The sequence below is a fragment of the Populus nigra genome, chromosome 18 (assembly GCF_951802175.1).
Source record: "Populus nigra chromosome 18, ddPopNigr1.1, whole genome shotgun sequence".
Taxonomy (NCBI): Eukaryota; Viridiplantae; Streptophyta; class Magnoliopsida; order Malpighiales; family Salicaceae; genus Populus; species Populus nigra.
This window is the reverse complement of record NC_084869.1, coordinates 9,370,446-9,392,170: the sequence shown is the minus strand read 5'-3', so window position 1 is coordinate 9,392,170 and position 21,725 is coordinate 9,370,446. Positions and strand designations below refer to the sequence as shown.

The following is a 21,725-nucleotide window of genomic DNA, read 5'->3' as shown; positions in this document are numbered from 1 at the left end:
AATTAAGTAAACACCATAAATACTTCTAATTAAGATATCCCTTTATATATAACTAAAAAATCAAATTGATAATTGACTCATAATTCATAGCAAAATCCTCTTAATCTTAATACACACACTATAATACTTTGCTTTAATATTAGTTATATAATACAATATATGTAGATTCTTTTGAAATTAAATCATTGTTGTACCATCAACAAGAGATCTAATTAATCATATATATTTCGTGCATAATTTTTATCCTTCTAGTTGTGTTGTTTGGCATTGAAGTTAAAAGTTGTTTTTTTTCAATTATTTTAAAAAATATATTAATATCAAAAATAAAATTTAAAAAATATAAAATAATATTTTAATATATTTTAAAAAATATTTATAATAATTCCAAACAGTTGGGGTGATCATTTTCTACTCAGTTCGGTTTTTGTAAAAAAAAGCAGTAACCAAACCGAAATTTTTTAAAAAAAACCGAAACGGAATCGAAACTGGTTCAAACTGACCGGTTTTGGTTCGGTCCAAACCAAAACATGTTCAAACCGGTTTGGCTCAGTTTTTTGATTTGACTCGGTTTTTTCCGGTTTGCCTCGGTTTTTTTTAAAAAACCCAATTTTAAAAAAAACCGAAACCGGTTCAAATCGACCGGTTTCGGTTCGGTTTGGTTTTTTAGAGCAAAAACCGGTTCAAACTGATTTGGCTCGGTTTTTTATCCGGGTTCGGTTCGGTTCGGTTTTTTCAGTTCCAGGCTTAAAAAATCAAAACCGAACCGGTTGGTTTTTTTAAAATTTTAATCGATTTAATCAGTTTATGGTTTGGTTTTTTTAATTATTATTTTTCTAATTTTTTTTAATTTAATTAATTTTTCAGTTTTTTTAAACACTGCAGATGGCATGGCATGCAGCAGGAGGGGGAGCCCAGAAGATATATTCCTGCTGCTCACTTTTTTATTAATCATCATAAATCATGATAATAGTAGAAGAAGAGAATGAAAACAGCTAGCGCTTTTGTTTTCTTGATCCATACAACACCTGTCCTGCATTTAATTCCTACCTCCTAACCTCAATCTCCGTACGATGTCTGCTCTTCAAGTGTAATAAACATTATTTCTTAAAATATTTTAAAAAAAAAGTATATTAAAAGAATTTATTTTTATTTTTTAATATTCTGTGCTGCATTTAATTCCTAACCCCAATCTATTAAAAAATTAAAAATCTGAGTGTCGTAGGAAGAGCAACATTTTTTTTATATAGGAAAAAATGGTATAGTATGTTATGGAGTGTAGTAAATATTACTTTTTAAAATATTTTTTATTTAGAAATATATTTAAAAAATTATTTTTTAATATTTTTTTAATATTAATGTATTAAAATAATTTAAAAATATTAAAAATTAATTTAAAACTAAAAACAAATGGAGAATATTTAAGCAATTACAGAAGTGCATGCCTATAATATGAAATGGTTAAAACGAGAAAGGAAAAAAAAACCGGGTACCGAGCAATCCAAACAAAAACAAAAACGACAGGCGCGGGGGAAAACAGAGAGCGCCGCAGGCCAAGTCAGAGTGGGAGGGAGAGAGGCATCGCCAAGCGGAAACCAGAGTAAGAAGAGCGGTTCCGTTAATATTTACAAAACTACCTCTCCTCTCCAAGTAATCAAATTCAAACCCCAAAGAGATATATATATATATATATATATATATATATATATATATATATATATATATATATAGAAATAGAACCACCCCTGCTTTATCTCTCTTTTAACTCCCTTTCTTCTCCTCCATTGATAGTTTTCTCTTGCTTGCCCACTAAGTCAATTTTTTCAACCCTCTCTTTACTTATTCTTTCCAGTTCTCCTTATATTCTTCGGATACAAGTTTGCGTACAACATATATTAGTTTCCATTCATGGCAGAGGACTCGATTTCCTTGGCTTCTTGTATCATCCCTCCTCCGCTATGCAACTGATCGTTCATTTCCTCTTACAATTCTCCCTTTCCACCATGTCCCAGTTTTCTATTCCATAGTTTATCTAGACTTGCTGTCAAAACGTACGTTGGTTCTCTAGTTTCAGCAATATTTCAAGAAGAAAAATCTCTGGTTCTCGATAACTTTTTTTTTTGGCCATCTCTTCTTCTTAAACCGACTTGAGCAGTTATGGAGCATACACCGATTCAAGTCAGAAATACCAACGGAATCACACACGGATTTACTTCCGACAACACACCCAAGAACTCTTCACAAAATCCTAGTACTACGAATTACGCAAGCAGACATTCACGTGATCAAGAATCAGTTATTTCTGATAGCGAGAGTTCAAGTTCTGGTGCCAGTTCTGGGCAACCCCCATCATTCAATGATGGGTTGGTTCGACTTTTTGAAGGAGATAGAGTTCATGATCTCATTAAGCGAAGATTCGTTTCGGGTTTGGGTTTGCTTGGCAAGCAAGCAACAGTTGTTGCCATTCATAGGAACTCTTATTCTGGTGTTTTGGAGCAAGCTAGAATGCAGTCCTTCCAGATTTTTGCGAAAGCAATGGAGAACAAGTGTGGCGGCGATGCGAATGTTAAGTTTGGTTGGTACGGTGGTACAAGAGATGAGATATGTGAGATTGTGAAGCATGGTTTTAGTGCCCGAATGATAGACAACAGTAATGGACTCTATGGTTGTGGCATTTATCTTTCTCCGGATGATTCTCCTGTTGAATGGTAAGCAAAAGATTTCTCTCTTTGATTTCGTATGTTTTTTATCTGCTTCATTTGATGTTAAACAATGAGACATGAGCAGCGAGCCTAAAGGATTTTTCTACATATATTTTAGTTAATTTGACAATTATAGGCTTCTTCGTGTCCTGTTTCTTACAGTGTGAAGAAATTGAGTGTTGATAAAGATGGTCTGCGGCATTTGTTGCTTTGCCGTCTAATTCTGGGGAAGTCAGAGGTTGTGCATCCGGGTTCTGATCAGTGTCGTCCGAGTTCTGAGGAGTTTGATTCAGGAATGGACAATCTGTCATCTCCTAGGAAGTATATTTTATGGAGTACCCACATGAACACTCATATTTTGCCGGAGTTTGTGATAAGTTTCAGGGCTCCTTCTCGCTTGAAAGGTAGGCCATCCACAATATTAGTGTTCGATGATGTTTTGAGATTGGGAGTTGTTTCTTGATAATTTCTCATTGTAATACTATTGTTTGATTGTGCAGGGTACTTTAGAATTCCAGAATCCTTGAGGAGGCCAAATTCACCTTGGATGCCATTTCCTGCTCTTATTTCCGCACTCTCAAAGTTCTTGCCTCCTACTACTACCAAGTTGATTATCAAGTATCATAGAGATCACAGAGTAAGTAATTGAATTGGATTTATTGTAGGAACAGGCATTCGAAAGGTGTTCGATTTCTAGTAAAGTATGATCTCACAATGTTGAACTTTTGGTCCAGGAAAAGAAGATTTCTAGACAACAACTAATACAGCAAGTGAGAAAGACTGTAGGGGACAAGCTACTGATTTCGGTCATCAAGTCATTTAGAACCGAGGTATGGAACCTCCTCTAATGAAATAGTTTCCCTCGTCTTTCTCAGTATGCTAAATGAAAATTTGCGATCCATCCTGTGAAGAGTGAACCGTTATTTGGATAACAGAACATGCCTTCACTGATGTTTATTATGACGGTGTATTTTGCATCTAGACAAACCTGCATACACTTGTGTTGTACTGTTATGTCTAAGGGAAGAAGCCATTATATACATTCCTGAACTTGAATGCTGAGAGTAACCAGTTGGAAAATATTCTGTGCATTCTTACGCGGTCCGGCATAGAGGATCTATCTTCCTTTTCTAGGAATCCCAGTGTTAGATGAATTATTGGAATAAAACTCACGAATATGATCGCGGAATGTTTTTCTGTTGAAGACAATGCTTTACCCTGTTTCCTTTATTCCAGAACATGATTCTTAATGGCTTGCAATGGCAGCAGTCATTTTCTGCTACATGATTTTATTCATCAAATTAATTTTGCTTCTGTTTTCTTAGTAAAATATCACTGAATGGGTTCATAATGATCCTGCTAGCATCTATCTCTTAATTACTCGAATTTGCATATAGATAAGACCCACCTCTTGCACCCCCAGTTTGGTTCCTTTCATTTCACTTCTTTTTCAATACACAGTCATTAATCTAATCTATACTCAGGTAGGGAAAAAAACAAAAAGCAAAAAAGCCTTATTGGTACACGAATTCTCTATTTTTGCTCTGCAGATACTTGAAACACCAAGCAGTTTTGAGGAAAAAAGGGTTCAAAAGGGAGTCAAGAATGGAATGAACTGTGATGAGAAGAAAGACGGTATGGAAGAATTGATTATGCAAACATGAAGCACGGTGAGGAGGAGCATTTTGTGATCTGGGATGGATGGAAAAGACAGATGAAACTGACATAAACGAGTAGGTAATCCAAATTGACATATAGAAATCGAGCGTGTAGTTGTTGCTAGGTCTTTGTTGTAGTCGCAGTGTAGTCAGATGAGCATTTTGCATCATGGAAGTTTGATTTTCTTGTGGAACCACACGATTGCTGTGCAAGTGGAAACATTTGTCGGCAATATGTGAAAAGAAATGTATCGTGTGATTCTCACTAGAAAAATAAAGTGTTGTTACAGCTCAATGATGAAACTGTGGCTGGCTCTCTGTCGATGTACATTTGACCATCAGCTAACATCTTCTTTCTTTTTCTTTTCTTTTTTTTTTTAATACGGGTATTCGGGTTAATTTATGTATATTTCGACTAATTTTACAGGCCTTAAAATTAACAACCATATAAATCTCTAGTAATTCTAAGATTTATGGAACTCAAACTGGCAACCTCTAGAAAATAAACCTAGAGTCTGACCAATTAAATCACATTTCTCAAAGTTATCATCTACTAACTTCTAGAAAATAAATCTAAAATTTAATCAGTTAAATTAAATCACTAAAAAATTACCATCAAATAACATCTTTGTATGCTATACTAGTTGCTTGCTAGTTGACAATCAAAAAATTAATGGGTGCGGGAAGAAAGATGGCCTATAAATAAGACTTGGTGTGCATGTTCATAAGCATTAGTCCTAGTTAATAATTAGACAGGAGAATTTGGAATCAATGTAAAGAAAAATCTGTGTATATTTATCACATTTAAAGTCCTCTTTATTTTATTTTTTGTTTCAAAAACATTTTAAAATTGTTTAATTTTTTTTAATTTTTTCTTTACTTTAAATTAATATTTTTTTGATATTTTTTAGATTATTTTGATACGTTGATGTTAAAAATAATTTTTAAAAATAAAAAAATATTATTTGGATACATTTCTGAGTGAAAAACACTTTTAAACAAGTAATTATAACCACACTTTCAAACACGCTTAGAACACAAGAAAACCACCCTAAAATCAATGGATAGCAAACCAAAGATTTCTCCTGAAACTCCATAAATATATCTTAATATAGTGAAATTATCAATATATGTATTGAAACTTTCACTCACAAACGGCCGTCCCATATTTTTAACTTTATATGAGAATGACTTGATGGAAAATTGTTTGGATTCAGATAGGTAAATTGGGATCAAAATATTGTTTGTCAAAAATAAAAATAAAAATTGCTTAAACTTATTTTCTTTAATAATTCTGGATTATTTTGATACACTGATATTAAAAATAAATTTAAAAAATATAAAATTATTATTTTAATGTATTAATAAATAAAAAATATTTTAAAAAATAATCACTATCACAATAAAAAATACAATCTCGATCTTTTGTAAGCACCGCATACAAATGAAGCTATTAGGTGCATTTCAATATTTTTAATTGATAAAAGAGAGACATAATCTATGGTGTTTACTACAAAACAGGAATTTTAGATGTTCAGGAAAAAAAAAAAGTAAGGTTTGGAAATAAGGAGGGCAACACCGACTCTACTTATTGGCCAGTTTTTACCCAATTTAATTTAATTAGGATATAAAACGAAGGTTTTTACAAATATTAACGCAAAATGTTTTCAGAAAATTACATCTGGAATAGTAAAAGTGTACTTTCATGATTATTTTACCCTTTCTTTGTAATTTCATTTGAATAAAGATTTATTAAAAAAAACAATTATATAATCCCAAATTAAAAAGCCAGAAAATTAGGGGGGAAACCTGGGAATTCGAAGGCCCACTTAGCATAAATGGGCCGGATATTCAGTGCTAAATCCAGCCCAAACCGCTGCCATGCCATCTGTGTTTTCAGTCACCATCAACAGCTACCCTTCATCTTTTCCTGTACTTTTGGTGCGGCGAAAACAAAATTACCCAAATCATCATTTCTTTTCGTCTTCATTTCTTGCTTAAAACAAATAATAATAATAATAATGAAAAATATATCACAGCTTGCATGATGATGGGAAGTTCTTATGAAGAGAGGAGGTAGCGTCTTTAAGAATTATGATCGTGCAAGTAAATATGATTTCACCCATTTTCTTTTATCTGTGTTTGGGTTTTAATTATAACTCGAGCAGCATTCATCTGCATAATTAGGGTATCTTATTCTCTACTTAATAGTTATAATAAATACTTTAATATATAATTTATATTATTCTCTAATATTTTTTTAAATTTTAAGTTTGAAACTTGTATGAATCAACTATCTTGTGTTATTAATTAATTTTAATTAGAAAAGAGGATGAGGCAGGTAAAATTTTAACTTGTAATTATTTGATTATTAAAATTTTGATTTCATGTCAAAAATCATCTAAATTTAAAATTTAAAATTATTAAATATAATTCCAATAATTGTTTGACATTACCTTTAAATAACAAGTATGAACTACGACTTAAAAAAATGAATTCAACAATATAAAAAAATACCCTTGATTTAAATTTTGTGTTAATCAAGATTAATTTGTAGTTCGTATCACCATTTTACCCTAATATGCAAGCAAAAGAAAATCAAAAAAATTAAAAAAAAAACACAATTGTATAGGACTATTTACACGCATCATATGAAGTCATAAAGAAAGAATTAGTCGCTGTATTTTAATGGCACTCCAGATTACTTGCACTCAAAGTCTTGACTCTGTCTGTCTCTGTGTGAAAAAGATTAGTTATAAAACACAAGCGTTAAACCTTTTTACATTCTTGAAATCTTAGACTTGTTAGAGCTGCCCTTTGCATGTCCGAAAATCGCTCAATTAATAATTAATTAATCAAATTCAACAAAACAGATGATGGTGTTTTTTAAATTGTAGTAGCGATTGTTTTTTAAAATATTTTTTTATTTTTTAAAATTTATTTTTAATAAAAAAATTAAGATTTTTAAAAAACATGTTGAGACCGCGAAAACAACAAATCGATGTTGTCAATATTGCTTGCAGACACCAACTTGACTTTAAACATATTGAGGGATGAATTATGTTCACAAGTATGGGCAAACCCATGCTCTTCCAGCATACTCATTGGGCAAAATCATTGTTGACAAGTTTTGCATTTTACATTTCAAATTTATTTGGTGGTTGATAAGGTTGCACGAAACGGCATTAATAGTAGAGTTTTAGCCAGGTAGGTAATTCATAATAATTCTTGCACTTCAACCCAATCCCTAATTGGAATTGAATATAAAATAATAAATTAAAAGCTGAAAAAGCATCCTTGTTTTTCTATTTCAATTTCAATTTCAAATGTGTATTTAAGAAAATTTAAAAAATATATTTTTTTATTTTAAATTAATATTTTTATGATTTTAGATCGTTTTAATATGTTAATATTAAAAATAAATTTTACAAAATAAAAAATATATATTACTTAAATATATTTTCAAATAAAAATTACTTTAAATAAAAACGGTAATTATAATAAAGTTTCGTTACTCTTATCATAACTCCTTGGAAAGAAAATGTGGGAGGTTGTATTTCTCACGTGCTGGCGGCACAACCGTGAAATACGAAAGCGCGTATGTTTTTTTTATTTATTTTTTATTTATTTTCTGTTGGATATCAGCTTGTAATTGATTTTGTGAGATGTTTGCTGTGGCGTTCTTACGGCCCCACCAAATACGTGATGCATGATGACTTACCTATAGTTTTGGCAATAAATAATAAATTAATAATAATTAAATCAAGGTTACGCATGCCCTTAATTAAGCAACCATTCCTTTACCCAACAGTGGACTTTTATATATATATATATATATATATATATTGAAAAATATATTCTCTAATTAATTAAGTTCTTTTTCTCTTTGATTGGTATTTCAAAAAAAATAATTTTTCGTGCTCCAACAAGTTTGTTTATTATATTTAAAAATGCAATCCTTTTCTATCAAAATCAGGGCTTGCAATTCCCAATACATTTATTTAAAGATGTCATTCTCTTCTTCTTGAATATATTTGTCTTGTACCCTCATGTTATATTGCAATAAAATATTTCATTATAATTTTTAATGCCACAAAAGAATGTACCAACGTTATGCATCATGATTTTTTTTTTTAAATGAGAAACACAAAAATTATGTTCATACTTAATAAAATAAACTCAAAAAATATATTAACCAATAAATGAAGACATAGTTATTGATTCTAATTTAATTGTAGAATGAAAAGTTAATTATTCTTCTTAAAGTGACAGGCAGAGTCAGATGCATATAAAAAATAAAATGAAAAGACATAATCAAAAATAAATTAACAACCTTCATCTATTTTCTCTGGTATTTTTAGAGGGAAAATCACTTTCATTAAACTTTCTTTGAAAATACAAATACATTGACATCAATATCATTTTTTTAGTGGCTTAAACGTCAACATCCGAGCGGTGACTTCATTTCTCAATTTTGACGGACTTTGATGAAAAAAAATAAAGTTCTTAAACTGAAATGTGAGATTGTAAAATAATAAGGACAACACAACAGATAAAATAAAAACTATATGTAGCAAATTTAAGTTTTTTATGTCCATATCAAAATTGGTTTTTTTTTTTTTATACTTGGTCATTCTTCTTTCAATTTTCTATGTTTAAGTACAAATATATAATTTTAATTTATCACCAAAATATCCCTCAACACATTGTATGTATGTGAAAATATAAATAAATAAAAGCATCTCAATTTATAAAATCATGCTAATTTAACTTGGGAGGATAAAAATTGTGATTAAAAAAGTTTGATAACTAAAAAAAAAATTAGTATTGCTCATATGAACAGTAATCAACCCTAGATTTTTAGTGCATGTAGTAATATACCAACTTCAGAGATGAAGTTGGGCTAATTTTATTGTTTGCATGTATTTGTTTCTTAAATATATGGACAATTCATTTTTTGTATATCTCCTCCATTTAATGTGTTGAGATAGTAAAGAAACATATAAAATGCAACCAATCATGAAATAAAAAAAACTAAGGTTAATGTTAGTACCAAAAACAAACTATATGTCCATCAAAAGCACTAACAATACAAATTTGTTCAATGTTTTATGCTAATAGCTAAGAAACTTGAGTTGTAATAGCCTCAATTCTAAAAGTTTTTTAGCCTTGAATTCAATAAAAAACAAGATAATTTTTTTTTCTTCAAATTAATAATTATTCCATATTCTCATAACTCTTTTACGTCAATTAAATCTTTATCAAAATTGTGACAGAGTTTCTTTTAAAATAAGATATTCTCACGTTATTAATATATATATACATATCAACATCATGATTGCATTTTGTCCAATTATCTTGGACTTTATCCATTCACAACTCAAGTCAATAGTAGATATCCTCTACTCCATCAAGTTATCCATTCCAATCCATACATTAAGTACACTATAACTCTACGGTAAATAACATTAATAATTCATAAAATATTTTCTTGTAAGCTATTTTATGAAAACAAATGAGCCCTAATACTATATACTAAATGAGTTGGGTATTTCACTATGTATGCAATGTGTTTCACCATGCATGCTATCAACGCCATATCTGCATATCAACGCCATATCTGCACATATATCTTCACATTCCATATATAACTTATTGTCCAGTTATTAGCAACTTATGTTTAGGAATTATTTTTCCGTTAGCAATTGTTTAGGCTTTATTCTTGGATCGTGATTTCATTTCTTTGTATTATATATACTAGTTGTAAAGCATAAAGAAAAATACAGAACAGTATTCCAAACTTTACATGGTATCAGAGCGTTCTATTTCTATACATGTTCTTCACCCTCAGATCTTTTTCATTCTGCTGCATATCTTCTTCTTGTAGCTATGTCTAATACCACACCTCAGGAAGTTTCCCCTTTAACATCTTCGTCAATTCCTGATGTATCATCTCCATATTTTCTTCACTCTGCTGATCACCCAGGTTCCATTCTGGTTTCCATTCTTCTTAATGGTGACAATTACCCTACCTGGAAGCGAGCCATGAAAATGGCATTAAACGCTAAAAACAAACTGAGTTTTGTTAATGGTTCTCTCTCCAAACCAACATCTTCCACAGCAGAAATTCAATTGTGGGAGCGCTGCAGTGACATGGTTTTATCATGGATTCTCAACTCCATTGATAAATCCATTGTTAATAGTTTGATTTATCATGACTGTCCTCGTGATGTATGGCTTGATCTTGAAGATCGTTTCTCTCAAAGCAACAATCCCAGGATTTTTAAATTAAAGCGTGATGTTGCTACCCTCATCCAAGGTTCTATGACTATTCCTGCATATTTCACTACACTTAAGGGGTACTGGGATGAGCTTGCAATGCTCACTCCTGCACCAAAATGCACTTGTGGTGTCCTAAAAGAATTGACTCATATGCAAGATATTGAGCGGGTTTTTCAGTTCTTGATGGGATTACATGATTCTTATGCTCCAATTCGTAGCCAGATTTTGGCTATGGATTCTTTACCTCCTGTCACCAAAGTATATTCAATTCTGCATCAAGAAGAGAAACAACGTCTCCTGCATATCTCAAGTATTCCAACAGAATCTGCTGCCATGGTAGCTCCTCGTTTTCTTGCACATCGTTCTGATAATAAGGGAAAGGGACGTGGTCGTCCAAAATGCGACTACTGTGATCGTGATGGTCACTGGAAATCCAATTGTTACAAGCTGCATGGTTACCCTAAAAACAAACCTCAATACCGTGAAGCAACTAATGGACATGCTGGCTCATCAATGGCAGTGAATAATGCCATTAGTTCTTCAACATCTTCTGAGATTAATGTTCCCGGCCTCACCAGTGACCAATGCTCTCGCCTTTTGGATCTTCTATCACCAGTGAATAATTTGGTTTTGAACACCAATTCTGCCAACTTTGCCGGACCTATCAACGAGGAAGCTGATTGGAACGGGTGAAGTACGCGATGGACTTTATCACTACAAGCCTTTCTCTGCCTCTGCCTTCCATTCTCAAAACATCCCTGATTCCATCATTTGGCATCAGCGACTTGGTCATCCATCTACTTCATGTATTCCAAAAACTTTACGTGTTTCTAATCAACATTTGGCTTGTGATATATGTGCTAGAGCAAAACACACTCGTTTACCTTTTTCTTTGAATACAAATAAAAGCACATTTTGTTTCAATCGAATTTATTGTGATATATGGGGTGGTTATCCTACTGCATCAAATTCAGGAGCCCATTATTTTTTAACCATCGTGGATGATTTCTCACGCACAACATGGGTCTATCTCATGCACATGAAATCTGATACTTTTACTTGCCTTACAAATTTTTTTGCCATGGTTAAAACTCAATTTAATTGCATTATTCGTCATGTGCGCACTGATAATGGTCAAGAATTTTTGTCTAATAAACTCCAAACTTTTTTTCATGATCATGGCATTCTTCACGAACGCACGTGTGTGGATACACCTCAACAAAATGGTGTTGCCGAACGGAAACATCGCCATCTACTTAATGTGGCCCGGTGTTTACGTTTTCAAGCTAATCTTCCCATCTCATTCTGGGGAGAATGTATTCTCACAGCCACTTATTTAATTAACCGAACCCCTTCCCCTAGCCTGAACCATAAGTCCCCTTATGAGCTCCTCTTCCAAAAACCACCATCATATACACACTTACGAGTGTTTGGTTGTTTATGCTATGCCCAAACCCCTCGTCAACATCGAGATAAATTCTCTCCTCGAGCTTCACGTTGTGTTTTCTTAGGTTATCCTGCCAACCATAAAGCTTATCGTGTCTATGATCTAGAAAATCACAAGCTCTTCATCTCCCGTGATGTTACTTTTGAAGAGCATAATTTTCCTTATCACCTCATACCTTCACCTCCTGCAACTGCTCCAGTCCTTCCGTTTCCAATTCTTGATATTCCCCCCTCATCCAATTTACCAACATCATCACCTTCCCCTTCCATCATTCCTCCCTTACCACTCACATCACCATCTCCTCCCTTACCACCTCCAGATCTCATTTCACGACCAAAACGAGCTGCTACACGACCACCTTACCTCAACGATTACATCTGCTCTTCCCTTTCAAAGTCCCTCACGGCTTCTCCTGTTCCACGATCTTCCTCAGGTACTGCTCATTGTCTCTCTTCTTTTTTATCTTATCATCGTTTTTCTAACCACCATCTAGCTTTTCTTTCTGCATTATCTCAACATCCTGATCCCACATCATATTCTCAAGCTGTGCGCCATCCCCATTGGCGCAATGCTATGGCAGCTGAAATTCAAGCCTTAGAAGCAAACCATACTTGGATTCTTCAACCTCTTCCACCTGGCAAGAAAACCATTGGCTGTAAATGGGTGTTCAAAACCAAATTTCGGGCTGATGGATCTATAGAACGACACAAAGCTCGCTTAGTGGCCAAGGGATATACTCAGATAGAAGGTTTGGATTATCATGACACTTTTGCTCCTGTTGCTAAACTTGTTACTGTTAGATGCATTCTTGCAGTTGCTGCAGCTCGACAATGGCACCTTTTCCAGTTGGACGTTAACAATGCCTTCTTACACGGCAATCTTGATGAGGAAGTCTATATGTCTCCTCCACCAGGTTATTCCACACCAACAACGACTCTTGTTTGTCGTCTTCAGAAATCCATCTATGGCCTCAAGCAAGCATCTCGCAATTGGTTCTTTAAATTATGCTCTGTTCTTCTTGCTGCGGGTTTCATCCAATCTCAGGCTGATCACTCACTCTTCAAACTCTCTCAGGGTCAGTCTTCCACTTTCATATTGGTTTATGTTGATGACATTCTTATAGCAGGTAATGATCTTTCTGCCATTACCAACTTCAAGACCATGCTCGCTCATCACTTTCACATTAAGGATCTTGGCAAATTAAAATATTTTCTTGGACTTGAGGTTGCTCATTCTCCCACTGGTATATCCTTAAATCAACGCAAATATGCTCTTGACATTCTTGCTGACAGTGGCCATCTTGGTACTCGCCCCACTGTTTTCCCTATGGAACAAAATCTGAAGCTTAACAATGCTGATGGTGATCTTCTCCCTGATCCAAGCTCTTTTCGACGACTTGTTGGGCGTCTCATCTACCTCACCATCACCCGTCCTGACATCGTGTTTTCAGTCAATATTCTGAGCCAATTTATGCATCAGCCACGACAGCCCCATTATGATGCTGCTGTCCGCGTTCTTCGTTATATTAAATTCACTCCAGGCCAGGGTTTATTCTTTCCTGCTTCCAGCAATCTTCAAGTCTCAGCTTACTCTGATTCAGACTGGGCTAGTTGTCCACTCACTCGCAGATCCACGACAGGTTTTTTTATTCAGCTTGGCACTAGTCCTATTTCCTGGCGTACTAAGAAGCAACAGACCGTCTCTCGTTCTTCTGCTGAAGCTGAGTATCGGGCTCTTGCTTCCACTACTTGTGAACTCACATGGCTTAAAACACTTCTCCATGATCTCGACGTTCACCATTCCAAACCCATGCTCTTATACTGTGACAACCAGGCGGCTCTTCACATTGCTCAGAATCCTGTTTTCCACGAGCGTACAAAACATATAGAAATTGATTGCCATGTTGTTCGTGAGAAGTTACAATCCGGCCTTATCACCACCAGACACATATCAACCTCCAATCAGCTTGCAGATATTTTCACCAAAGCTTTAGGCCGAGACCACTACCAAGAATTATCACGCAAGTTGGGCATTACGGATCTCCATGCTCCAACTTGAGGGGGAGTATCAACGCCATATCTGCATATCAACGCCATATCTGCACATATATCTTCACATTCCATATATAACTTATTGTCCAGTTATTAGCAACTTATGTTTAGGAATTATTTTTCCGTTAGCAATTGTTTAGGCTTTATTCTTGGATCGTGATTTCATTTCTTTGTATTATATATACTAGTTGTAAAGCATAAAGAAAAATACAGAACAGTATTCCAAACTTTACACATGCAATATAGACTCATTTAACTATCCACTCCATGGTTCACTATCTTCTTTCTTTCTTTCAAGCCTTTAAAGTTTTTTTATATTTTGATCATTGAATTTTATTTCTTTGCAATTTCATCTTTTAAACTTATGTTGGCAGGGTTTTATTTGTTGGTATCTATTTTGATTTTCATGCTTTTACTTATTCAATGTATCATAGAGGAGAGATAAAAACATTTAGACAACCACATTCTGACCACAAACAAAACCAATTTTAGTGTTTATAGGCTTGTTTTAGAAAGGAGAGTTCGATGAAGAGCGTTTTACCTTTCAATCATGTTGGAAAAAGTAAATCAAGACTCATAAATTTTGTTTTGATATTATTTGACTTATATTTTTTAAACTGACCGAAAGACTAAATCGATCAAAAGATATTTTAAGATTAAAAATCGTTTTATAGTGCTTTTCATAGTGGGTTTTTTTTACGTATTTTTAAGTTTAAACAAGTTGAAACTTGGTTTTTTGGATCCCAAAATTCAAACATCGACTATTAAGCCACACAGGTGGTGTCTAAAATTTGAACCAACATGAAACATCATTTGCCTAGTGGATGATGCGTAGTCATTCTATATTAAAAAGGGTGAATGGCATAACATCTGCTTTTTTTAATAAAAAAAAAAAGAGAGAAAGGAGGCCTAACCTTCCAGCTTAGGTCTTTTGTTAGATTAGGTGTGTAGACCCATCCTTCCAGGTTGAGATGCACCTGACATTGTTGTTAAATAGTCTTTAATATTTGTATAGAATAAAATTGTCTTTAAATAAATTTATTAAAATAATGTTTAGAAAAACATGCTATAGTTTTCTGGAAGATTAGTTTTTTTATGGTAATATTAATAATTATATATTAACCTAATATGCAAGTTTTTTTAATAAATATTTCTCTTTCATATTAATATTAATATTTTATATAATATAAAATATATTATTCTTATTTGTTTTTATACATGTGCATAAAAATGAATAGTTCATAATTTTTTTTAATTAAAACTTTCTTTTATAATCATACTAAATGTTTTTAAAAAATATTTTTCATCAAAATAAAAAAGAAATATATGAATAAGAAAAGAGGGTTTTAATTAGAAAGATATATTTTTTCTTTAATTAAAATAATTATAATTTTGATTAATATTTTTTTAATTATACATAGTTTTATTCAATAGACCATAGTGTTAATAAAAAAATATCTTATTGTCCAAAAAAACATACAAGAATAAAAAAAATATTCTTACTAAAAAATACATTGTCTATACAAAATTTTAATAATTACTTTTTTATGAATATATATTTTAATTATCATCTAATTAAATAAAGATATATTTTGAAAAGTGTCACTCGAGAATACATTAAAAGAAACTGAAAAGGCTCCCATTTTTACTGAACATTTATTACTGTATACATAGACTCACTGTTATTGTAGATTGAAACGGTGAAATGATGATTTTGCTCTTATAAACATAATACAAATGATCCCAGGAGCGGAGGTATAAATATATTAAACAATAAAATGACTCGTATTCCCTCAGAATAAAATGACTGGCGGACAGGGGTAGTCTTGCCTTTTTCATTATATTTTCATGGTAAAATTACCACAAAGTCCTTGGATGAGAATTGTCTTTGCTTTTGGGTGAAGGGTATTTTTTTTGTTTTGTAATTATCAATTTTAAGTAGGGGTAATTTAGTATTTCAGTATAAATAAAATATTATTTAATATGAAAAAGATGGTTCCGTGTATCAAAAATATGTTGGGTTTTGCACCAATAACTTTTTTTTTTATTGATTTTAGAGCCAATCCTGTATATTTTCAAAACAGCTCTTCAATTTATTTATTTTTTAAATTTTGTCTTTGTTTTCTTTATTTATATATTTTTTTAAAATTATCTATAGAGTTGGAGTTTTTTTTCAACTCAATCCTCTTTTAGTTTTTTCAACTTTGATATTTAATCCCTATTCTTTTTATTTTATTTTAAAAAAATTATTCTCTTAATTAAATTATCTTTTCAATTGCATCCTATAATCTTTTTATATTCTCTTAATTGGATAATTGTTTTTCAATTACATCCCTCAATATTTTAATTCATTTTATTTTATGTCAATTTTGCTTCTTATTTCTATTTTAACCCTTTTTTATTGAAACTTTTTTTTTGAATTTTTCTCTTAATATTTTATTGATATCCTTTTAGGTTACGGGTTTGAAAGATTGGACTAGGTTTGCTTATGTCTTTTTTTTTTCAGCTTCTTTTTTACAATTGATTTTTATTGATACCGTCCTTCTATAAGGTTAACCCGAACTTATGTGTTAGGTCTCGAGTTTCGCGTATTAACCTAACTTTATTCAAGATAATTTTTTATTAATTTATTTTTTGTTGTTGTCATTTTATTTTTTTATCATATTATCAAATTAGTCAAGGTTGAATTTGTCTTATATTTTTTAAAAACACAACAATCTTCTAAAGTTTTTTAATTAAAAAGATATTTAATCCAGCCTGTGACGTAAAGTTTGTCACAAAAACTAGTTAACACCGTAGCTAGTAAAAGACTACAAAACGTGGGTCTTTCAATGTATAATGTTCTTTTCATTAATTTAATGACACTTGGAGGCCTGAAGCAAAAATGGTGGCTTGTTTAGCAGAGTAATTAACGTGCGAGGCCTGAAAGCTCTACACGTGTTGATCATCATCACGAGGCATGGTGTGATGGCAATCTACCCTCCAAAACAGTGGCGCCCATGCCGTCGTCCTTGGCTAGAGGTTGTTGCTTTACCACTACAAAAAGGAGAATAAAAATAAAAATAAAAATAAAAATCACCAATAATATTGTTTAAAAAAGGAAGAGCATTAAATTGGCGATCCTGTCTATCGTATGATTATCCCTCTTACCTGCCCTCCTCCAACCTCCTGATGTCTCTCCCACTTGATCTCCATCATCACTCATATTGCCGTCTTAATTCAACGAAGATGGAGGTTTGGTTGATGATTTGGAGCTATCTAGGGCTATAAATGACTGGATGTGAAACCAAGAACACTATAAGAAGCTGACAATATCCACGTCATTATCCCATGTTTATTTTTATATTTTAAAAGTATTTTTTTTAAAAAAATTGTTTTATTTTATTTTATATTTTCTTTAAATTAATATGTTTTTGAGATTTTTAAATTATTTTGATACATTAATATTAAAAATAATTTTTTAAAAATAAAAAGAATATTATTTTAATTTAATAGCATCATGGATGATGAAACCTTAAAAAAGTTTGAAAAATATTATTTTAATATTTTTAAAAATAAAAAATTTAAAAAATAACCACTAAAATATTAATAAACATTATCTTAATTAATTAATTCAATTTACTATGGGTCAGGGTCGCCCGACCTTCTCAAAAACTTCGAAAAATATGAATTTAGTTTTGTGTGACACGCACCAATCACCATCACAGCCTCCTTTATAAAGTGAGTCTTCCTCTGCTTCTCTCTCTGCATCCAAAATAAACACAAATTTCTCCCATTACTTTCCGCACCCATAAAGTCACAACCAAGCCCTCAACTCAAGCATCTATATATCCAAAATCCCCCACTTGTTTCAATCCAAACCAACCCAACCCAACTCACTCTCTCTCCCTCTCTTCCTCTCTCTGTAAAACTAAGAACCCAGCTCCACAGTTGCACGATTTTTTGCCATTAAATTTAAGCAAAGATAGCTCCATAATGCAGCCAAGTAGCCCTTTAATCACCCTTTCTCCAAGCTCTCCAAGCTTCAACTCCTACTCTTCAAACAAGCTAGCAGAGATTGCAGCAAGGGTCGTCCAAGAATTCACAAACGAATCAGAACAAGTAGAAGACGCGAACAATAACATTTTCTCTTGGCAAGAACAAGGAGGAGAAGAGAAAAGCAACCACCCACAAAACGACAACGAGGAGGGGGAGGAGGAGGAGGAGGATGACTTCGAGTTTGCAGTTCTAAGTAGGCCAGAACCACAATTCCCTCCGATTTCTGCTGATGATATCTTTTACAACGGCCAAATCAGACCCTTCTATCCCTTATTTAACACCAAGTTACTCTTAGACGACCAAGAATCCCTACCCAGATCGAAAACTGCAACTAATAGTACCCAAGATGCCAAGAAACCAAATAGATTGCCCCTCAGGAAGCTCTTCTACGAGGACCGTGAAACCTTTTCGTGTTCTTCATCGGAAGCTGATGATATTGACAGCCTAGAGCCTGGAACTTACTGTGTGTGGACGCCAAAGAAGGAGGGGTCTCCAGGGAGCTGCAAGAAGAGCAGCTCTACAGGGTCTAATTCAAAGAGATGGAAGTTCAAAGATTTTATTCACCGGAGTAATAGTGATGGCAAGGATACTTTTGTGTTCTTGATGCCTAATAACAAGAAGAGTGGCCTCCATCATCAGAGATTAGGCAGCGATGACCAAGATGGGAATCATAATAAACAGGGCACAGAGAAAAGGAAAGAAGCGAAAGGAGCTGGAGGAGGTTTGTTTCAATTTCAAGAACATTATTACGTGAGGAGTAAAGAAGGTGATAAACGCCGCTCCTATTTGCCTTACAGGCCGGATTTGGTGGGGTTTCTGTCAAATGTTAATGGGGTGGGAAGGAATCTTCATCCATTTTGAGAGGTAGCGGATGATTAATATATTCTTATTTTTTTTGTTATTTTTCCTCTTAACAACAAATTTGTGTGTATTAATTTTATTTCTGTTTTCGGAGTAGGGAATCATTTATAATTTCCTGGATGGATTTCAATTCCGTGTGCAGATAAAATAATTAAGCTGTCGTGATAGATGATTCATAAACTCATTTGTTGTATTTTTTAAAGTGTTTTTTTAATATATTAAAAAATATAAAAAATAATTTTAAAAATTAAAAATTAACAAATTTAAATAGACTGGCTTGTGGGAGTGGTAAAAATAAGAGCGTCGACTCCATCTCCGATGTCAATTACTAGCTGATATTAATAAATATATATATTTAAAAAAAATTAAAAAAGGGAGTGTCAGTGTTCTTTCTTCCCAGCTTCTTGATGACGAGTTAGTATATTGTCAGATCTTGTAGCAACTGGGATAATGGCGCGTAGAAATTCTATAATAATTGCTCATTGATTGGTTGAGAAAACTGTATCTCACAGGACAGGAAGGGTAGCCATTGGCCATTGCAAATTCAGAACCTCCATTGATTTTGTGTTCTTGTACCCAACATTTGACCCTTGAGATCCATACCATCAAGATTTTGATTTTATTTTTCAATATTGTATGAAAAATCCACATGGTCTGAGCTGGTTGGCATGCTGTTTTCCTTTCTTTTGGTATAAATCCTCAAATCTTCATTCTACAAGGAATAGTCAAACTATATATTTCTTATCATATTATATTAAAATAATTTTTTTATTTTAAATATCAGCATATTAAAACAATTTAAAAATATAATTTTTTTTTAAAACAAGTCAAACAATATATATATATATATATATATATATATATATATATATATATATATGACAAGTCAAATAGGGATATGATATAGATAAAACTTTAGAGCTTCTTTATATTCAAAGCAAAATTTAATATCATGCCTAGAAGGTTTTAAAATTTAGATACGAACATTAATCAAAGAATGTGAGCATGTGAAGAGCATAATGTCTATTTATTAAGCTTAAATAGTAGATTAATTAGTCAGATTTTAAGTTTGCTAATTATGAATTCAAGTTCTTCTAGATAAGAGTGATCATTTTCGGTTCGGTTCGGTTTTTATCAAAAAAAATAACCAAATCGAATTTTTTTTTGAAAAAAAAACCAAAATCGAACCAAAACCGGGTTAAACCTACCGGTTTTGGTTCGGTTCGGTTTGTTTTTTGGGAAAAAATCGGTTCAAACTGGTTTGGTTTTCTCGGTTTTGACTCGGTTTTTTCCGGTTTTGGCTCGGTTTTTTTTGGTTTAGCTCGGTTTTGCCTTGGTTTGGCTCGGTTTTTTTTTATTTTGTTTCGGTTTCGATTCGGTTCAGTTTGGTTTTTTCGGTTTTTTGCTTATAAAATCAAAACCAAACCGTCCGGTTTTTTTAAAATTTTAATCAATTTAATCAGTTTTTTTTGTTCGGTTTTTTCGGTTATTTTTTTTCCGGTTTTCTCGGTTTAATCGGTTTTTTGATTTTTTTGCTCATCCCTATTTCTAGGCCTACTAGAAATTTATATGGTCGTTAATTTTAAAATTTTTAAAATTAATCGAGGTGCATGTAAATTGATTCGGATATCCAAATTAATTAAAAGAAAACTGTACATCTATTTTATGTCCTTTATTGTTCTTGTGTAATTTTAATACACAAAAGTAGAATGATTTTGATATAAAATGTTATCAAATTGTCAAATCTCATTCCAGATGTCAAGAATCCAACACGGCGGCTTGCAATTTCCAAACGCTGGGAATACAGATCAGCTGCCGTGACAGTGTCCTGTGAAAGGAAAGGAACCCAATACCCCATAGATAGCATAGCAGTGTTTTCTGTCCCCAGAACCGGGCCTCCCATTCCCATATGGTGCCGCCATGAAACATTTCTTGGTCCTGGTCTCTGCCTTTTATTCTATCGCTGTCGTCACAGCGTCAATCCCACTGCAAAAGCTTCCAATAAGATCTAGGAAAATGTGTAAAGTGGAACGTAGAAATTTCCACCCTCTTTCCCTCCGGGTAAGGTGGCAGATTATGAAACCTGAAAATGCAAGTGCTTTGATAAAAAAAAACAGAGGATCCAATCAAACCCTATACTGGAAATTAAGTGGGAAATTAACTGCTGGGAAATTTAAAATTACCTCAAATCAGATATAATAATGTAGGATTTTTAGGTTTCACGTCGATGAATAGAGACAGATGACCCAAAAACATGGAGGGTGCGAGTGACCAATATTTCCTAGACGTACTACCATAATTCACTCTATATAAGTAAACAATAAGAGGGTAATTCAACCAGTTATATCTTGAATTTGTTCTTTATTAGTAATGAATTCGAGTCTTCTCAGTGCTACTAAAGGTTTACATAGTCATTAATTTCAAGGCTTCTGAGATTAGTCGAAATACGTACAAGCTGACTCGAACATCCAAGTTAATAAAAAAAGGATTTATTAACATAAATCCTGAGGGGTGTAACTCAACTGATCAGGTCCTGAATTTATTCTCCAGAGATCATTAGTTTGAGTACCACAAATCTTAAAATTACTGGAGACTTATCTGATCATTAAATTTAAAACTCCGGAGGATTTAACCCGAACACCACAGTTACCTAAAAAAAATCATCAGCATAAGAACAACAGTCACAAAA

General features: G+C 32.7%; 3 protein-coding genes across 3 annotated transcripts; all 3 read left to right on the top strand.

The window, feature by feature from the left end:
- Positions 1-1,735: 1,735 nt before the first annotated feature.
- On the top strand, positions 1,736-4,652 carry LOC133678407 (probable inactive poly [ADP-ribose] polymerase SRO5). Its single transcript, XM_062100700.1, has 5 exons — positions 1,736-2,705; positions 2,862-3,103; positions 3,200-3,336; positions 3,434-3,529; positions 4,250-4,652. Exons 1-5 carry the CDS (start codon positions 2,155-2,157, stop codon positions 4,361-4,363), a joined length of 1,140 nt encoding a protein of 379 aa, XP_061956684.1. The 5' UTR covers positions 1,736-2,154; the 3' UTR covers positions 4,364-4,652.
- Positions 4,653-10,246: 5,594 nt separating this feature from the next.
- Positions 10,247-11,332, top strand: LOC133678858 (uncharacterized). Its single transcript, XM_062101368.1, has one exon. The coding sequence runs from the start codon at positions 10,247-10,249 to the stop codon at positions 11,330-11,332; it is 1,086 nt and encodes a 361-aa protein (XP_061957352.1).
- Positions 11,333-17,868: 6,536 nt separating this feature from the next.
- On the top strand, positions 17,869-19,216 carry LOC133678127 (uncharacterized). Its single transcript, XM_062100333.1, has one exon. It carries the CDS (start codon positions 18,113-18,115, stop codon positions 19,034-19,036), a length of 924 nt encoding a protein of 307 aa, XP_061956317.1. The 5' UTR covers positions 17,869-18,112; the 3' UTR covers positions 19,037-19,216.
- The last annotated feature ends 2,509 nt before the right edge of the window (positions 19,217-21,725 follow it).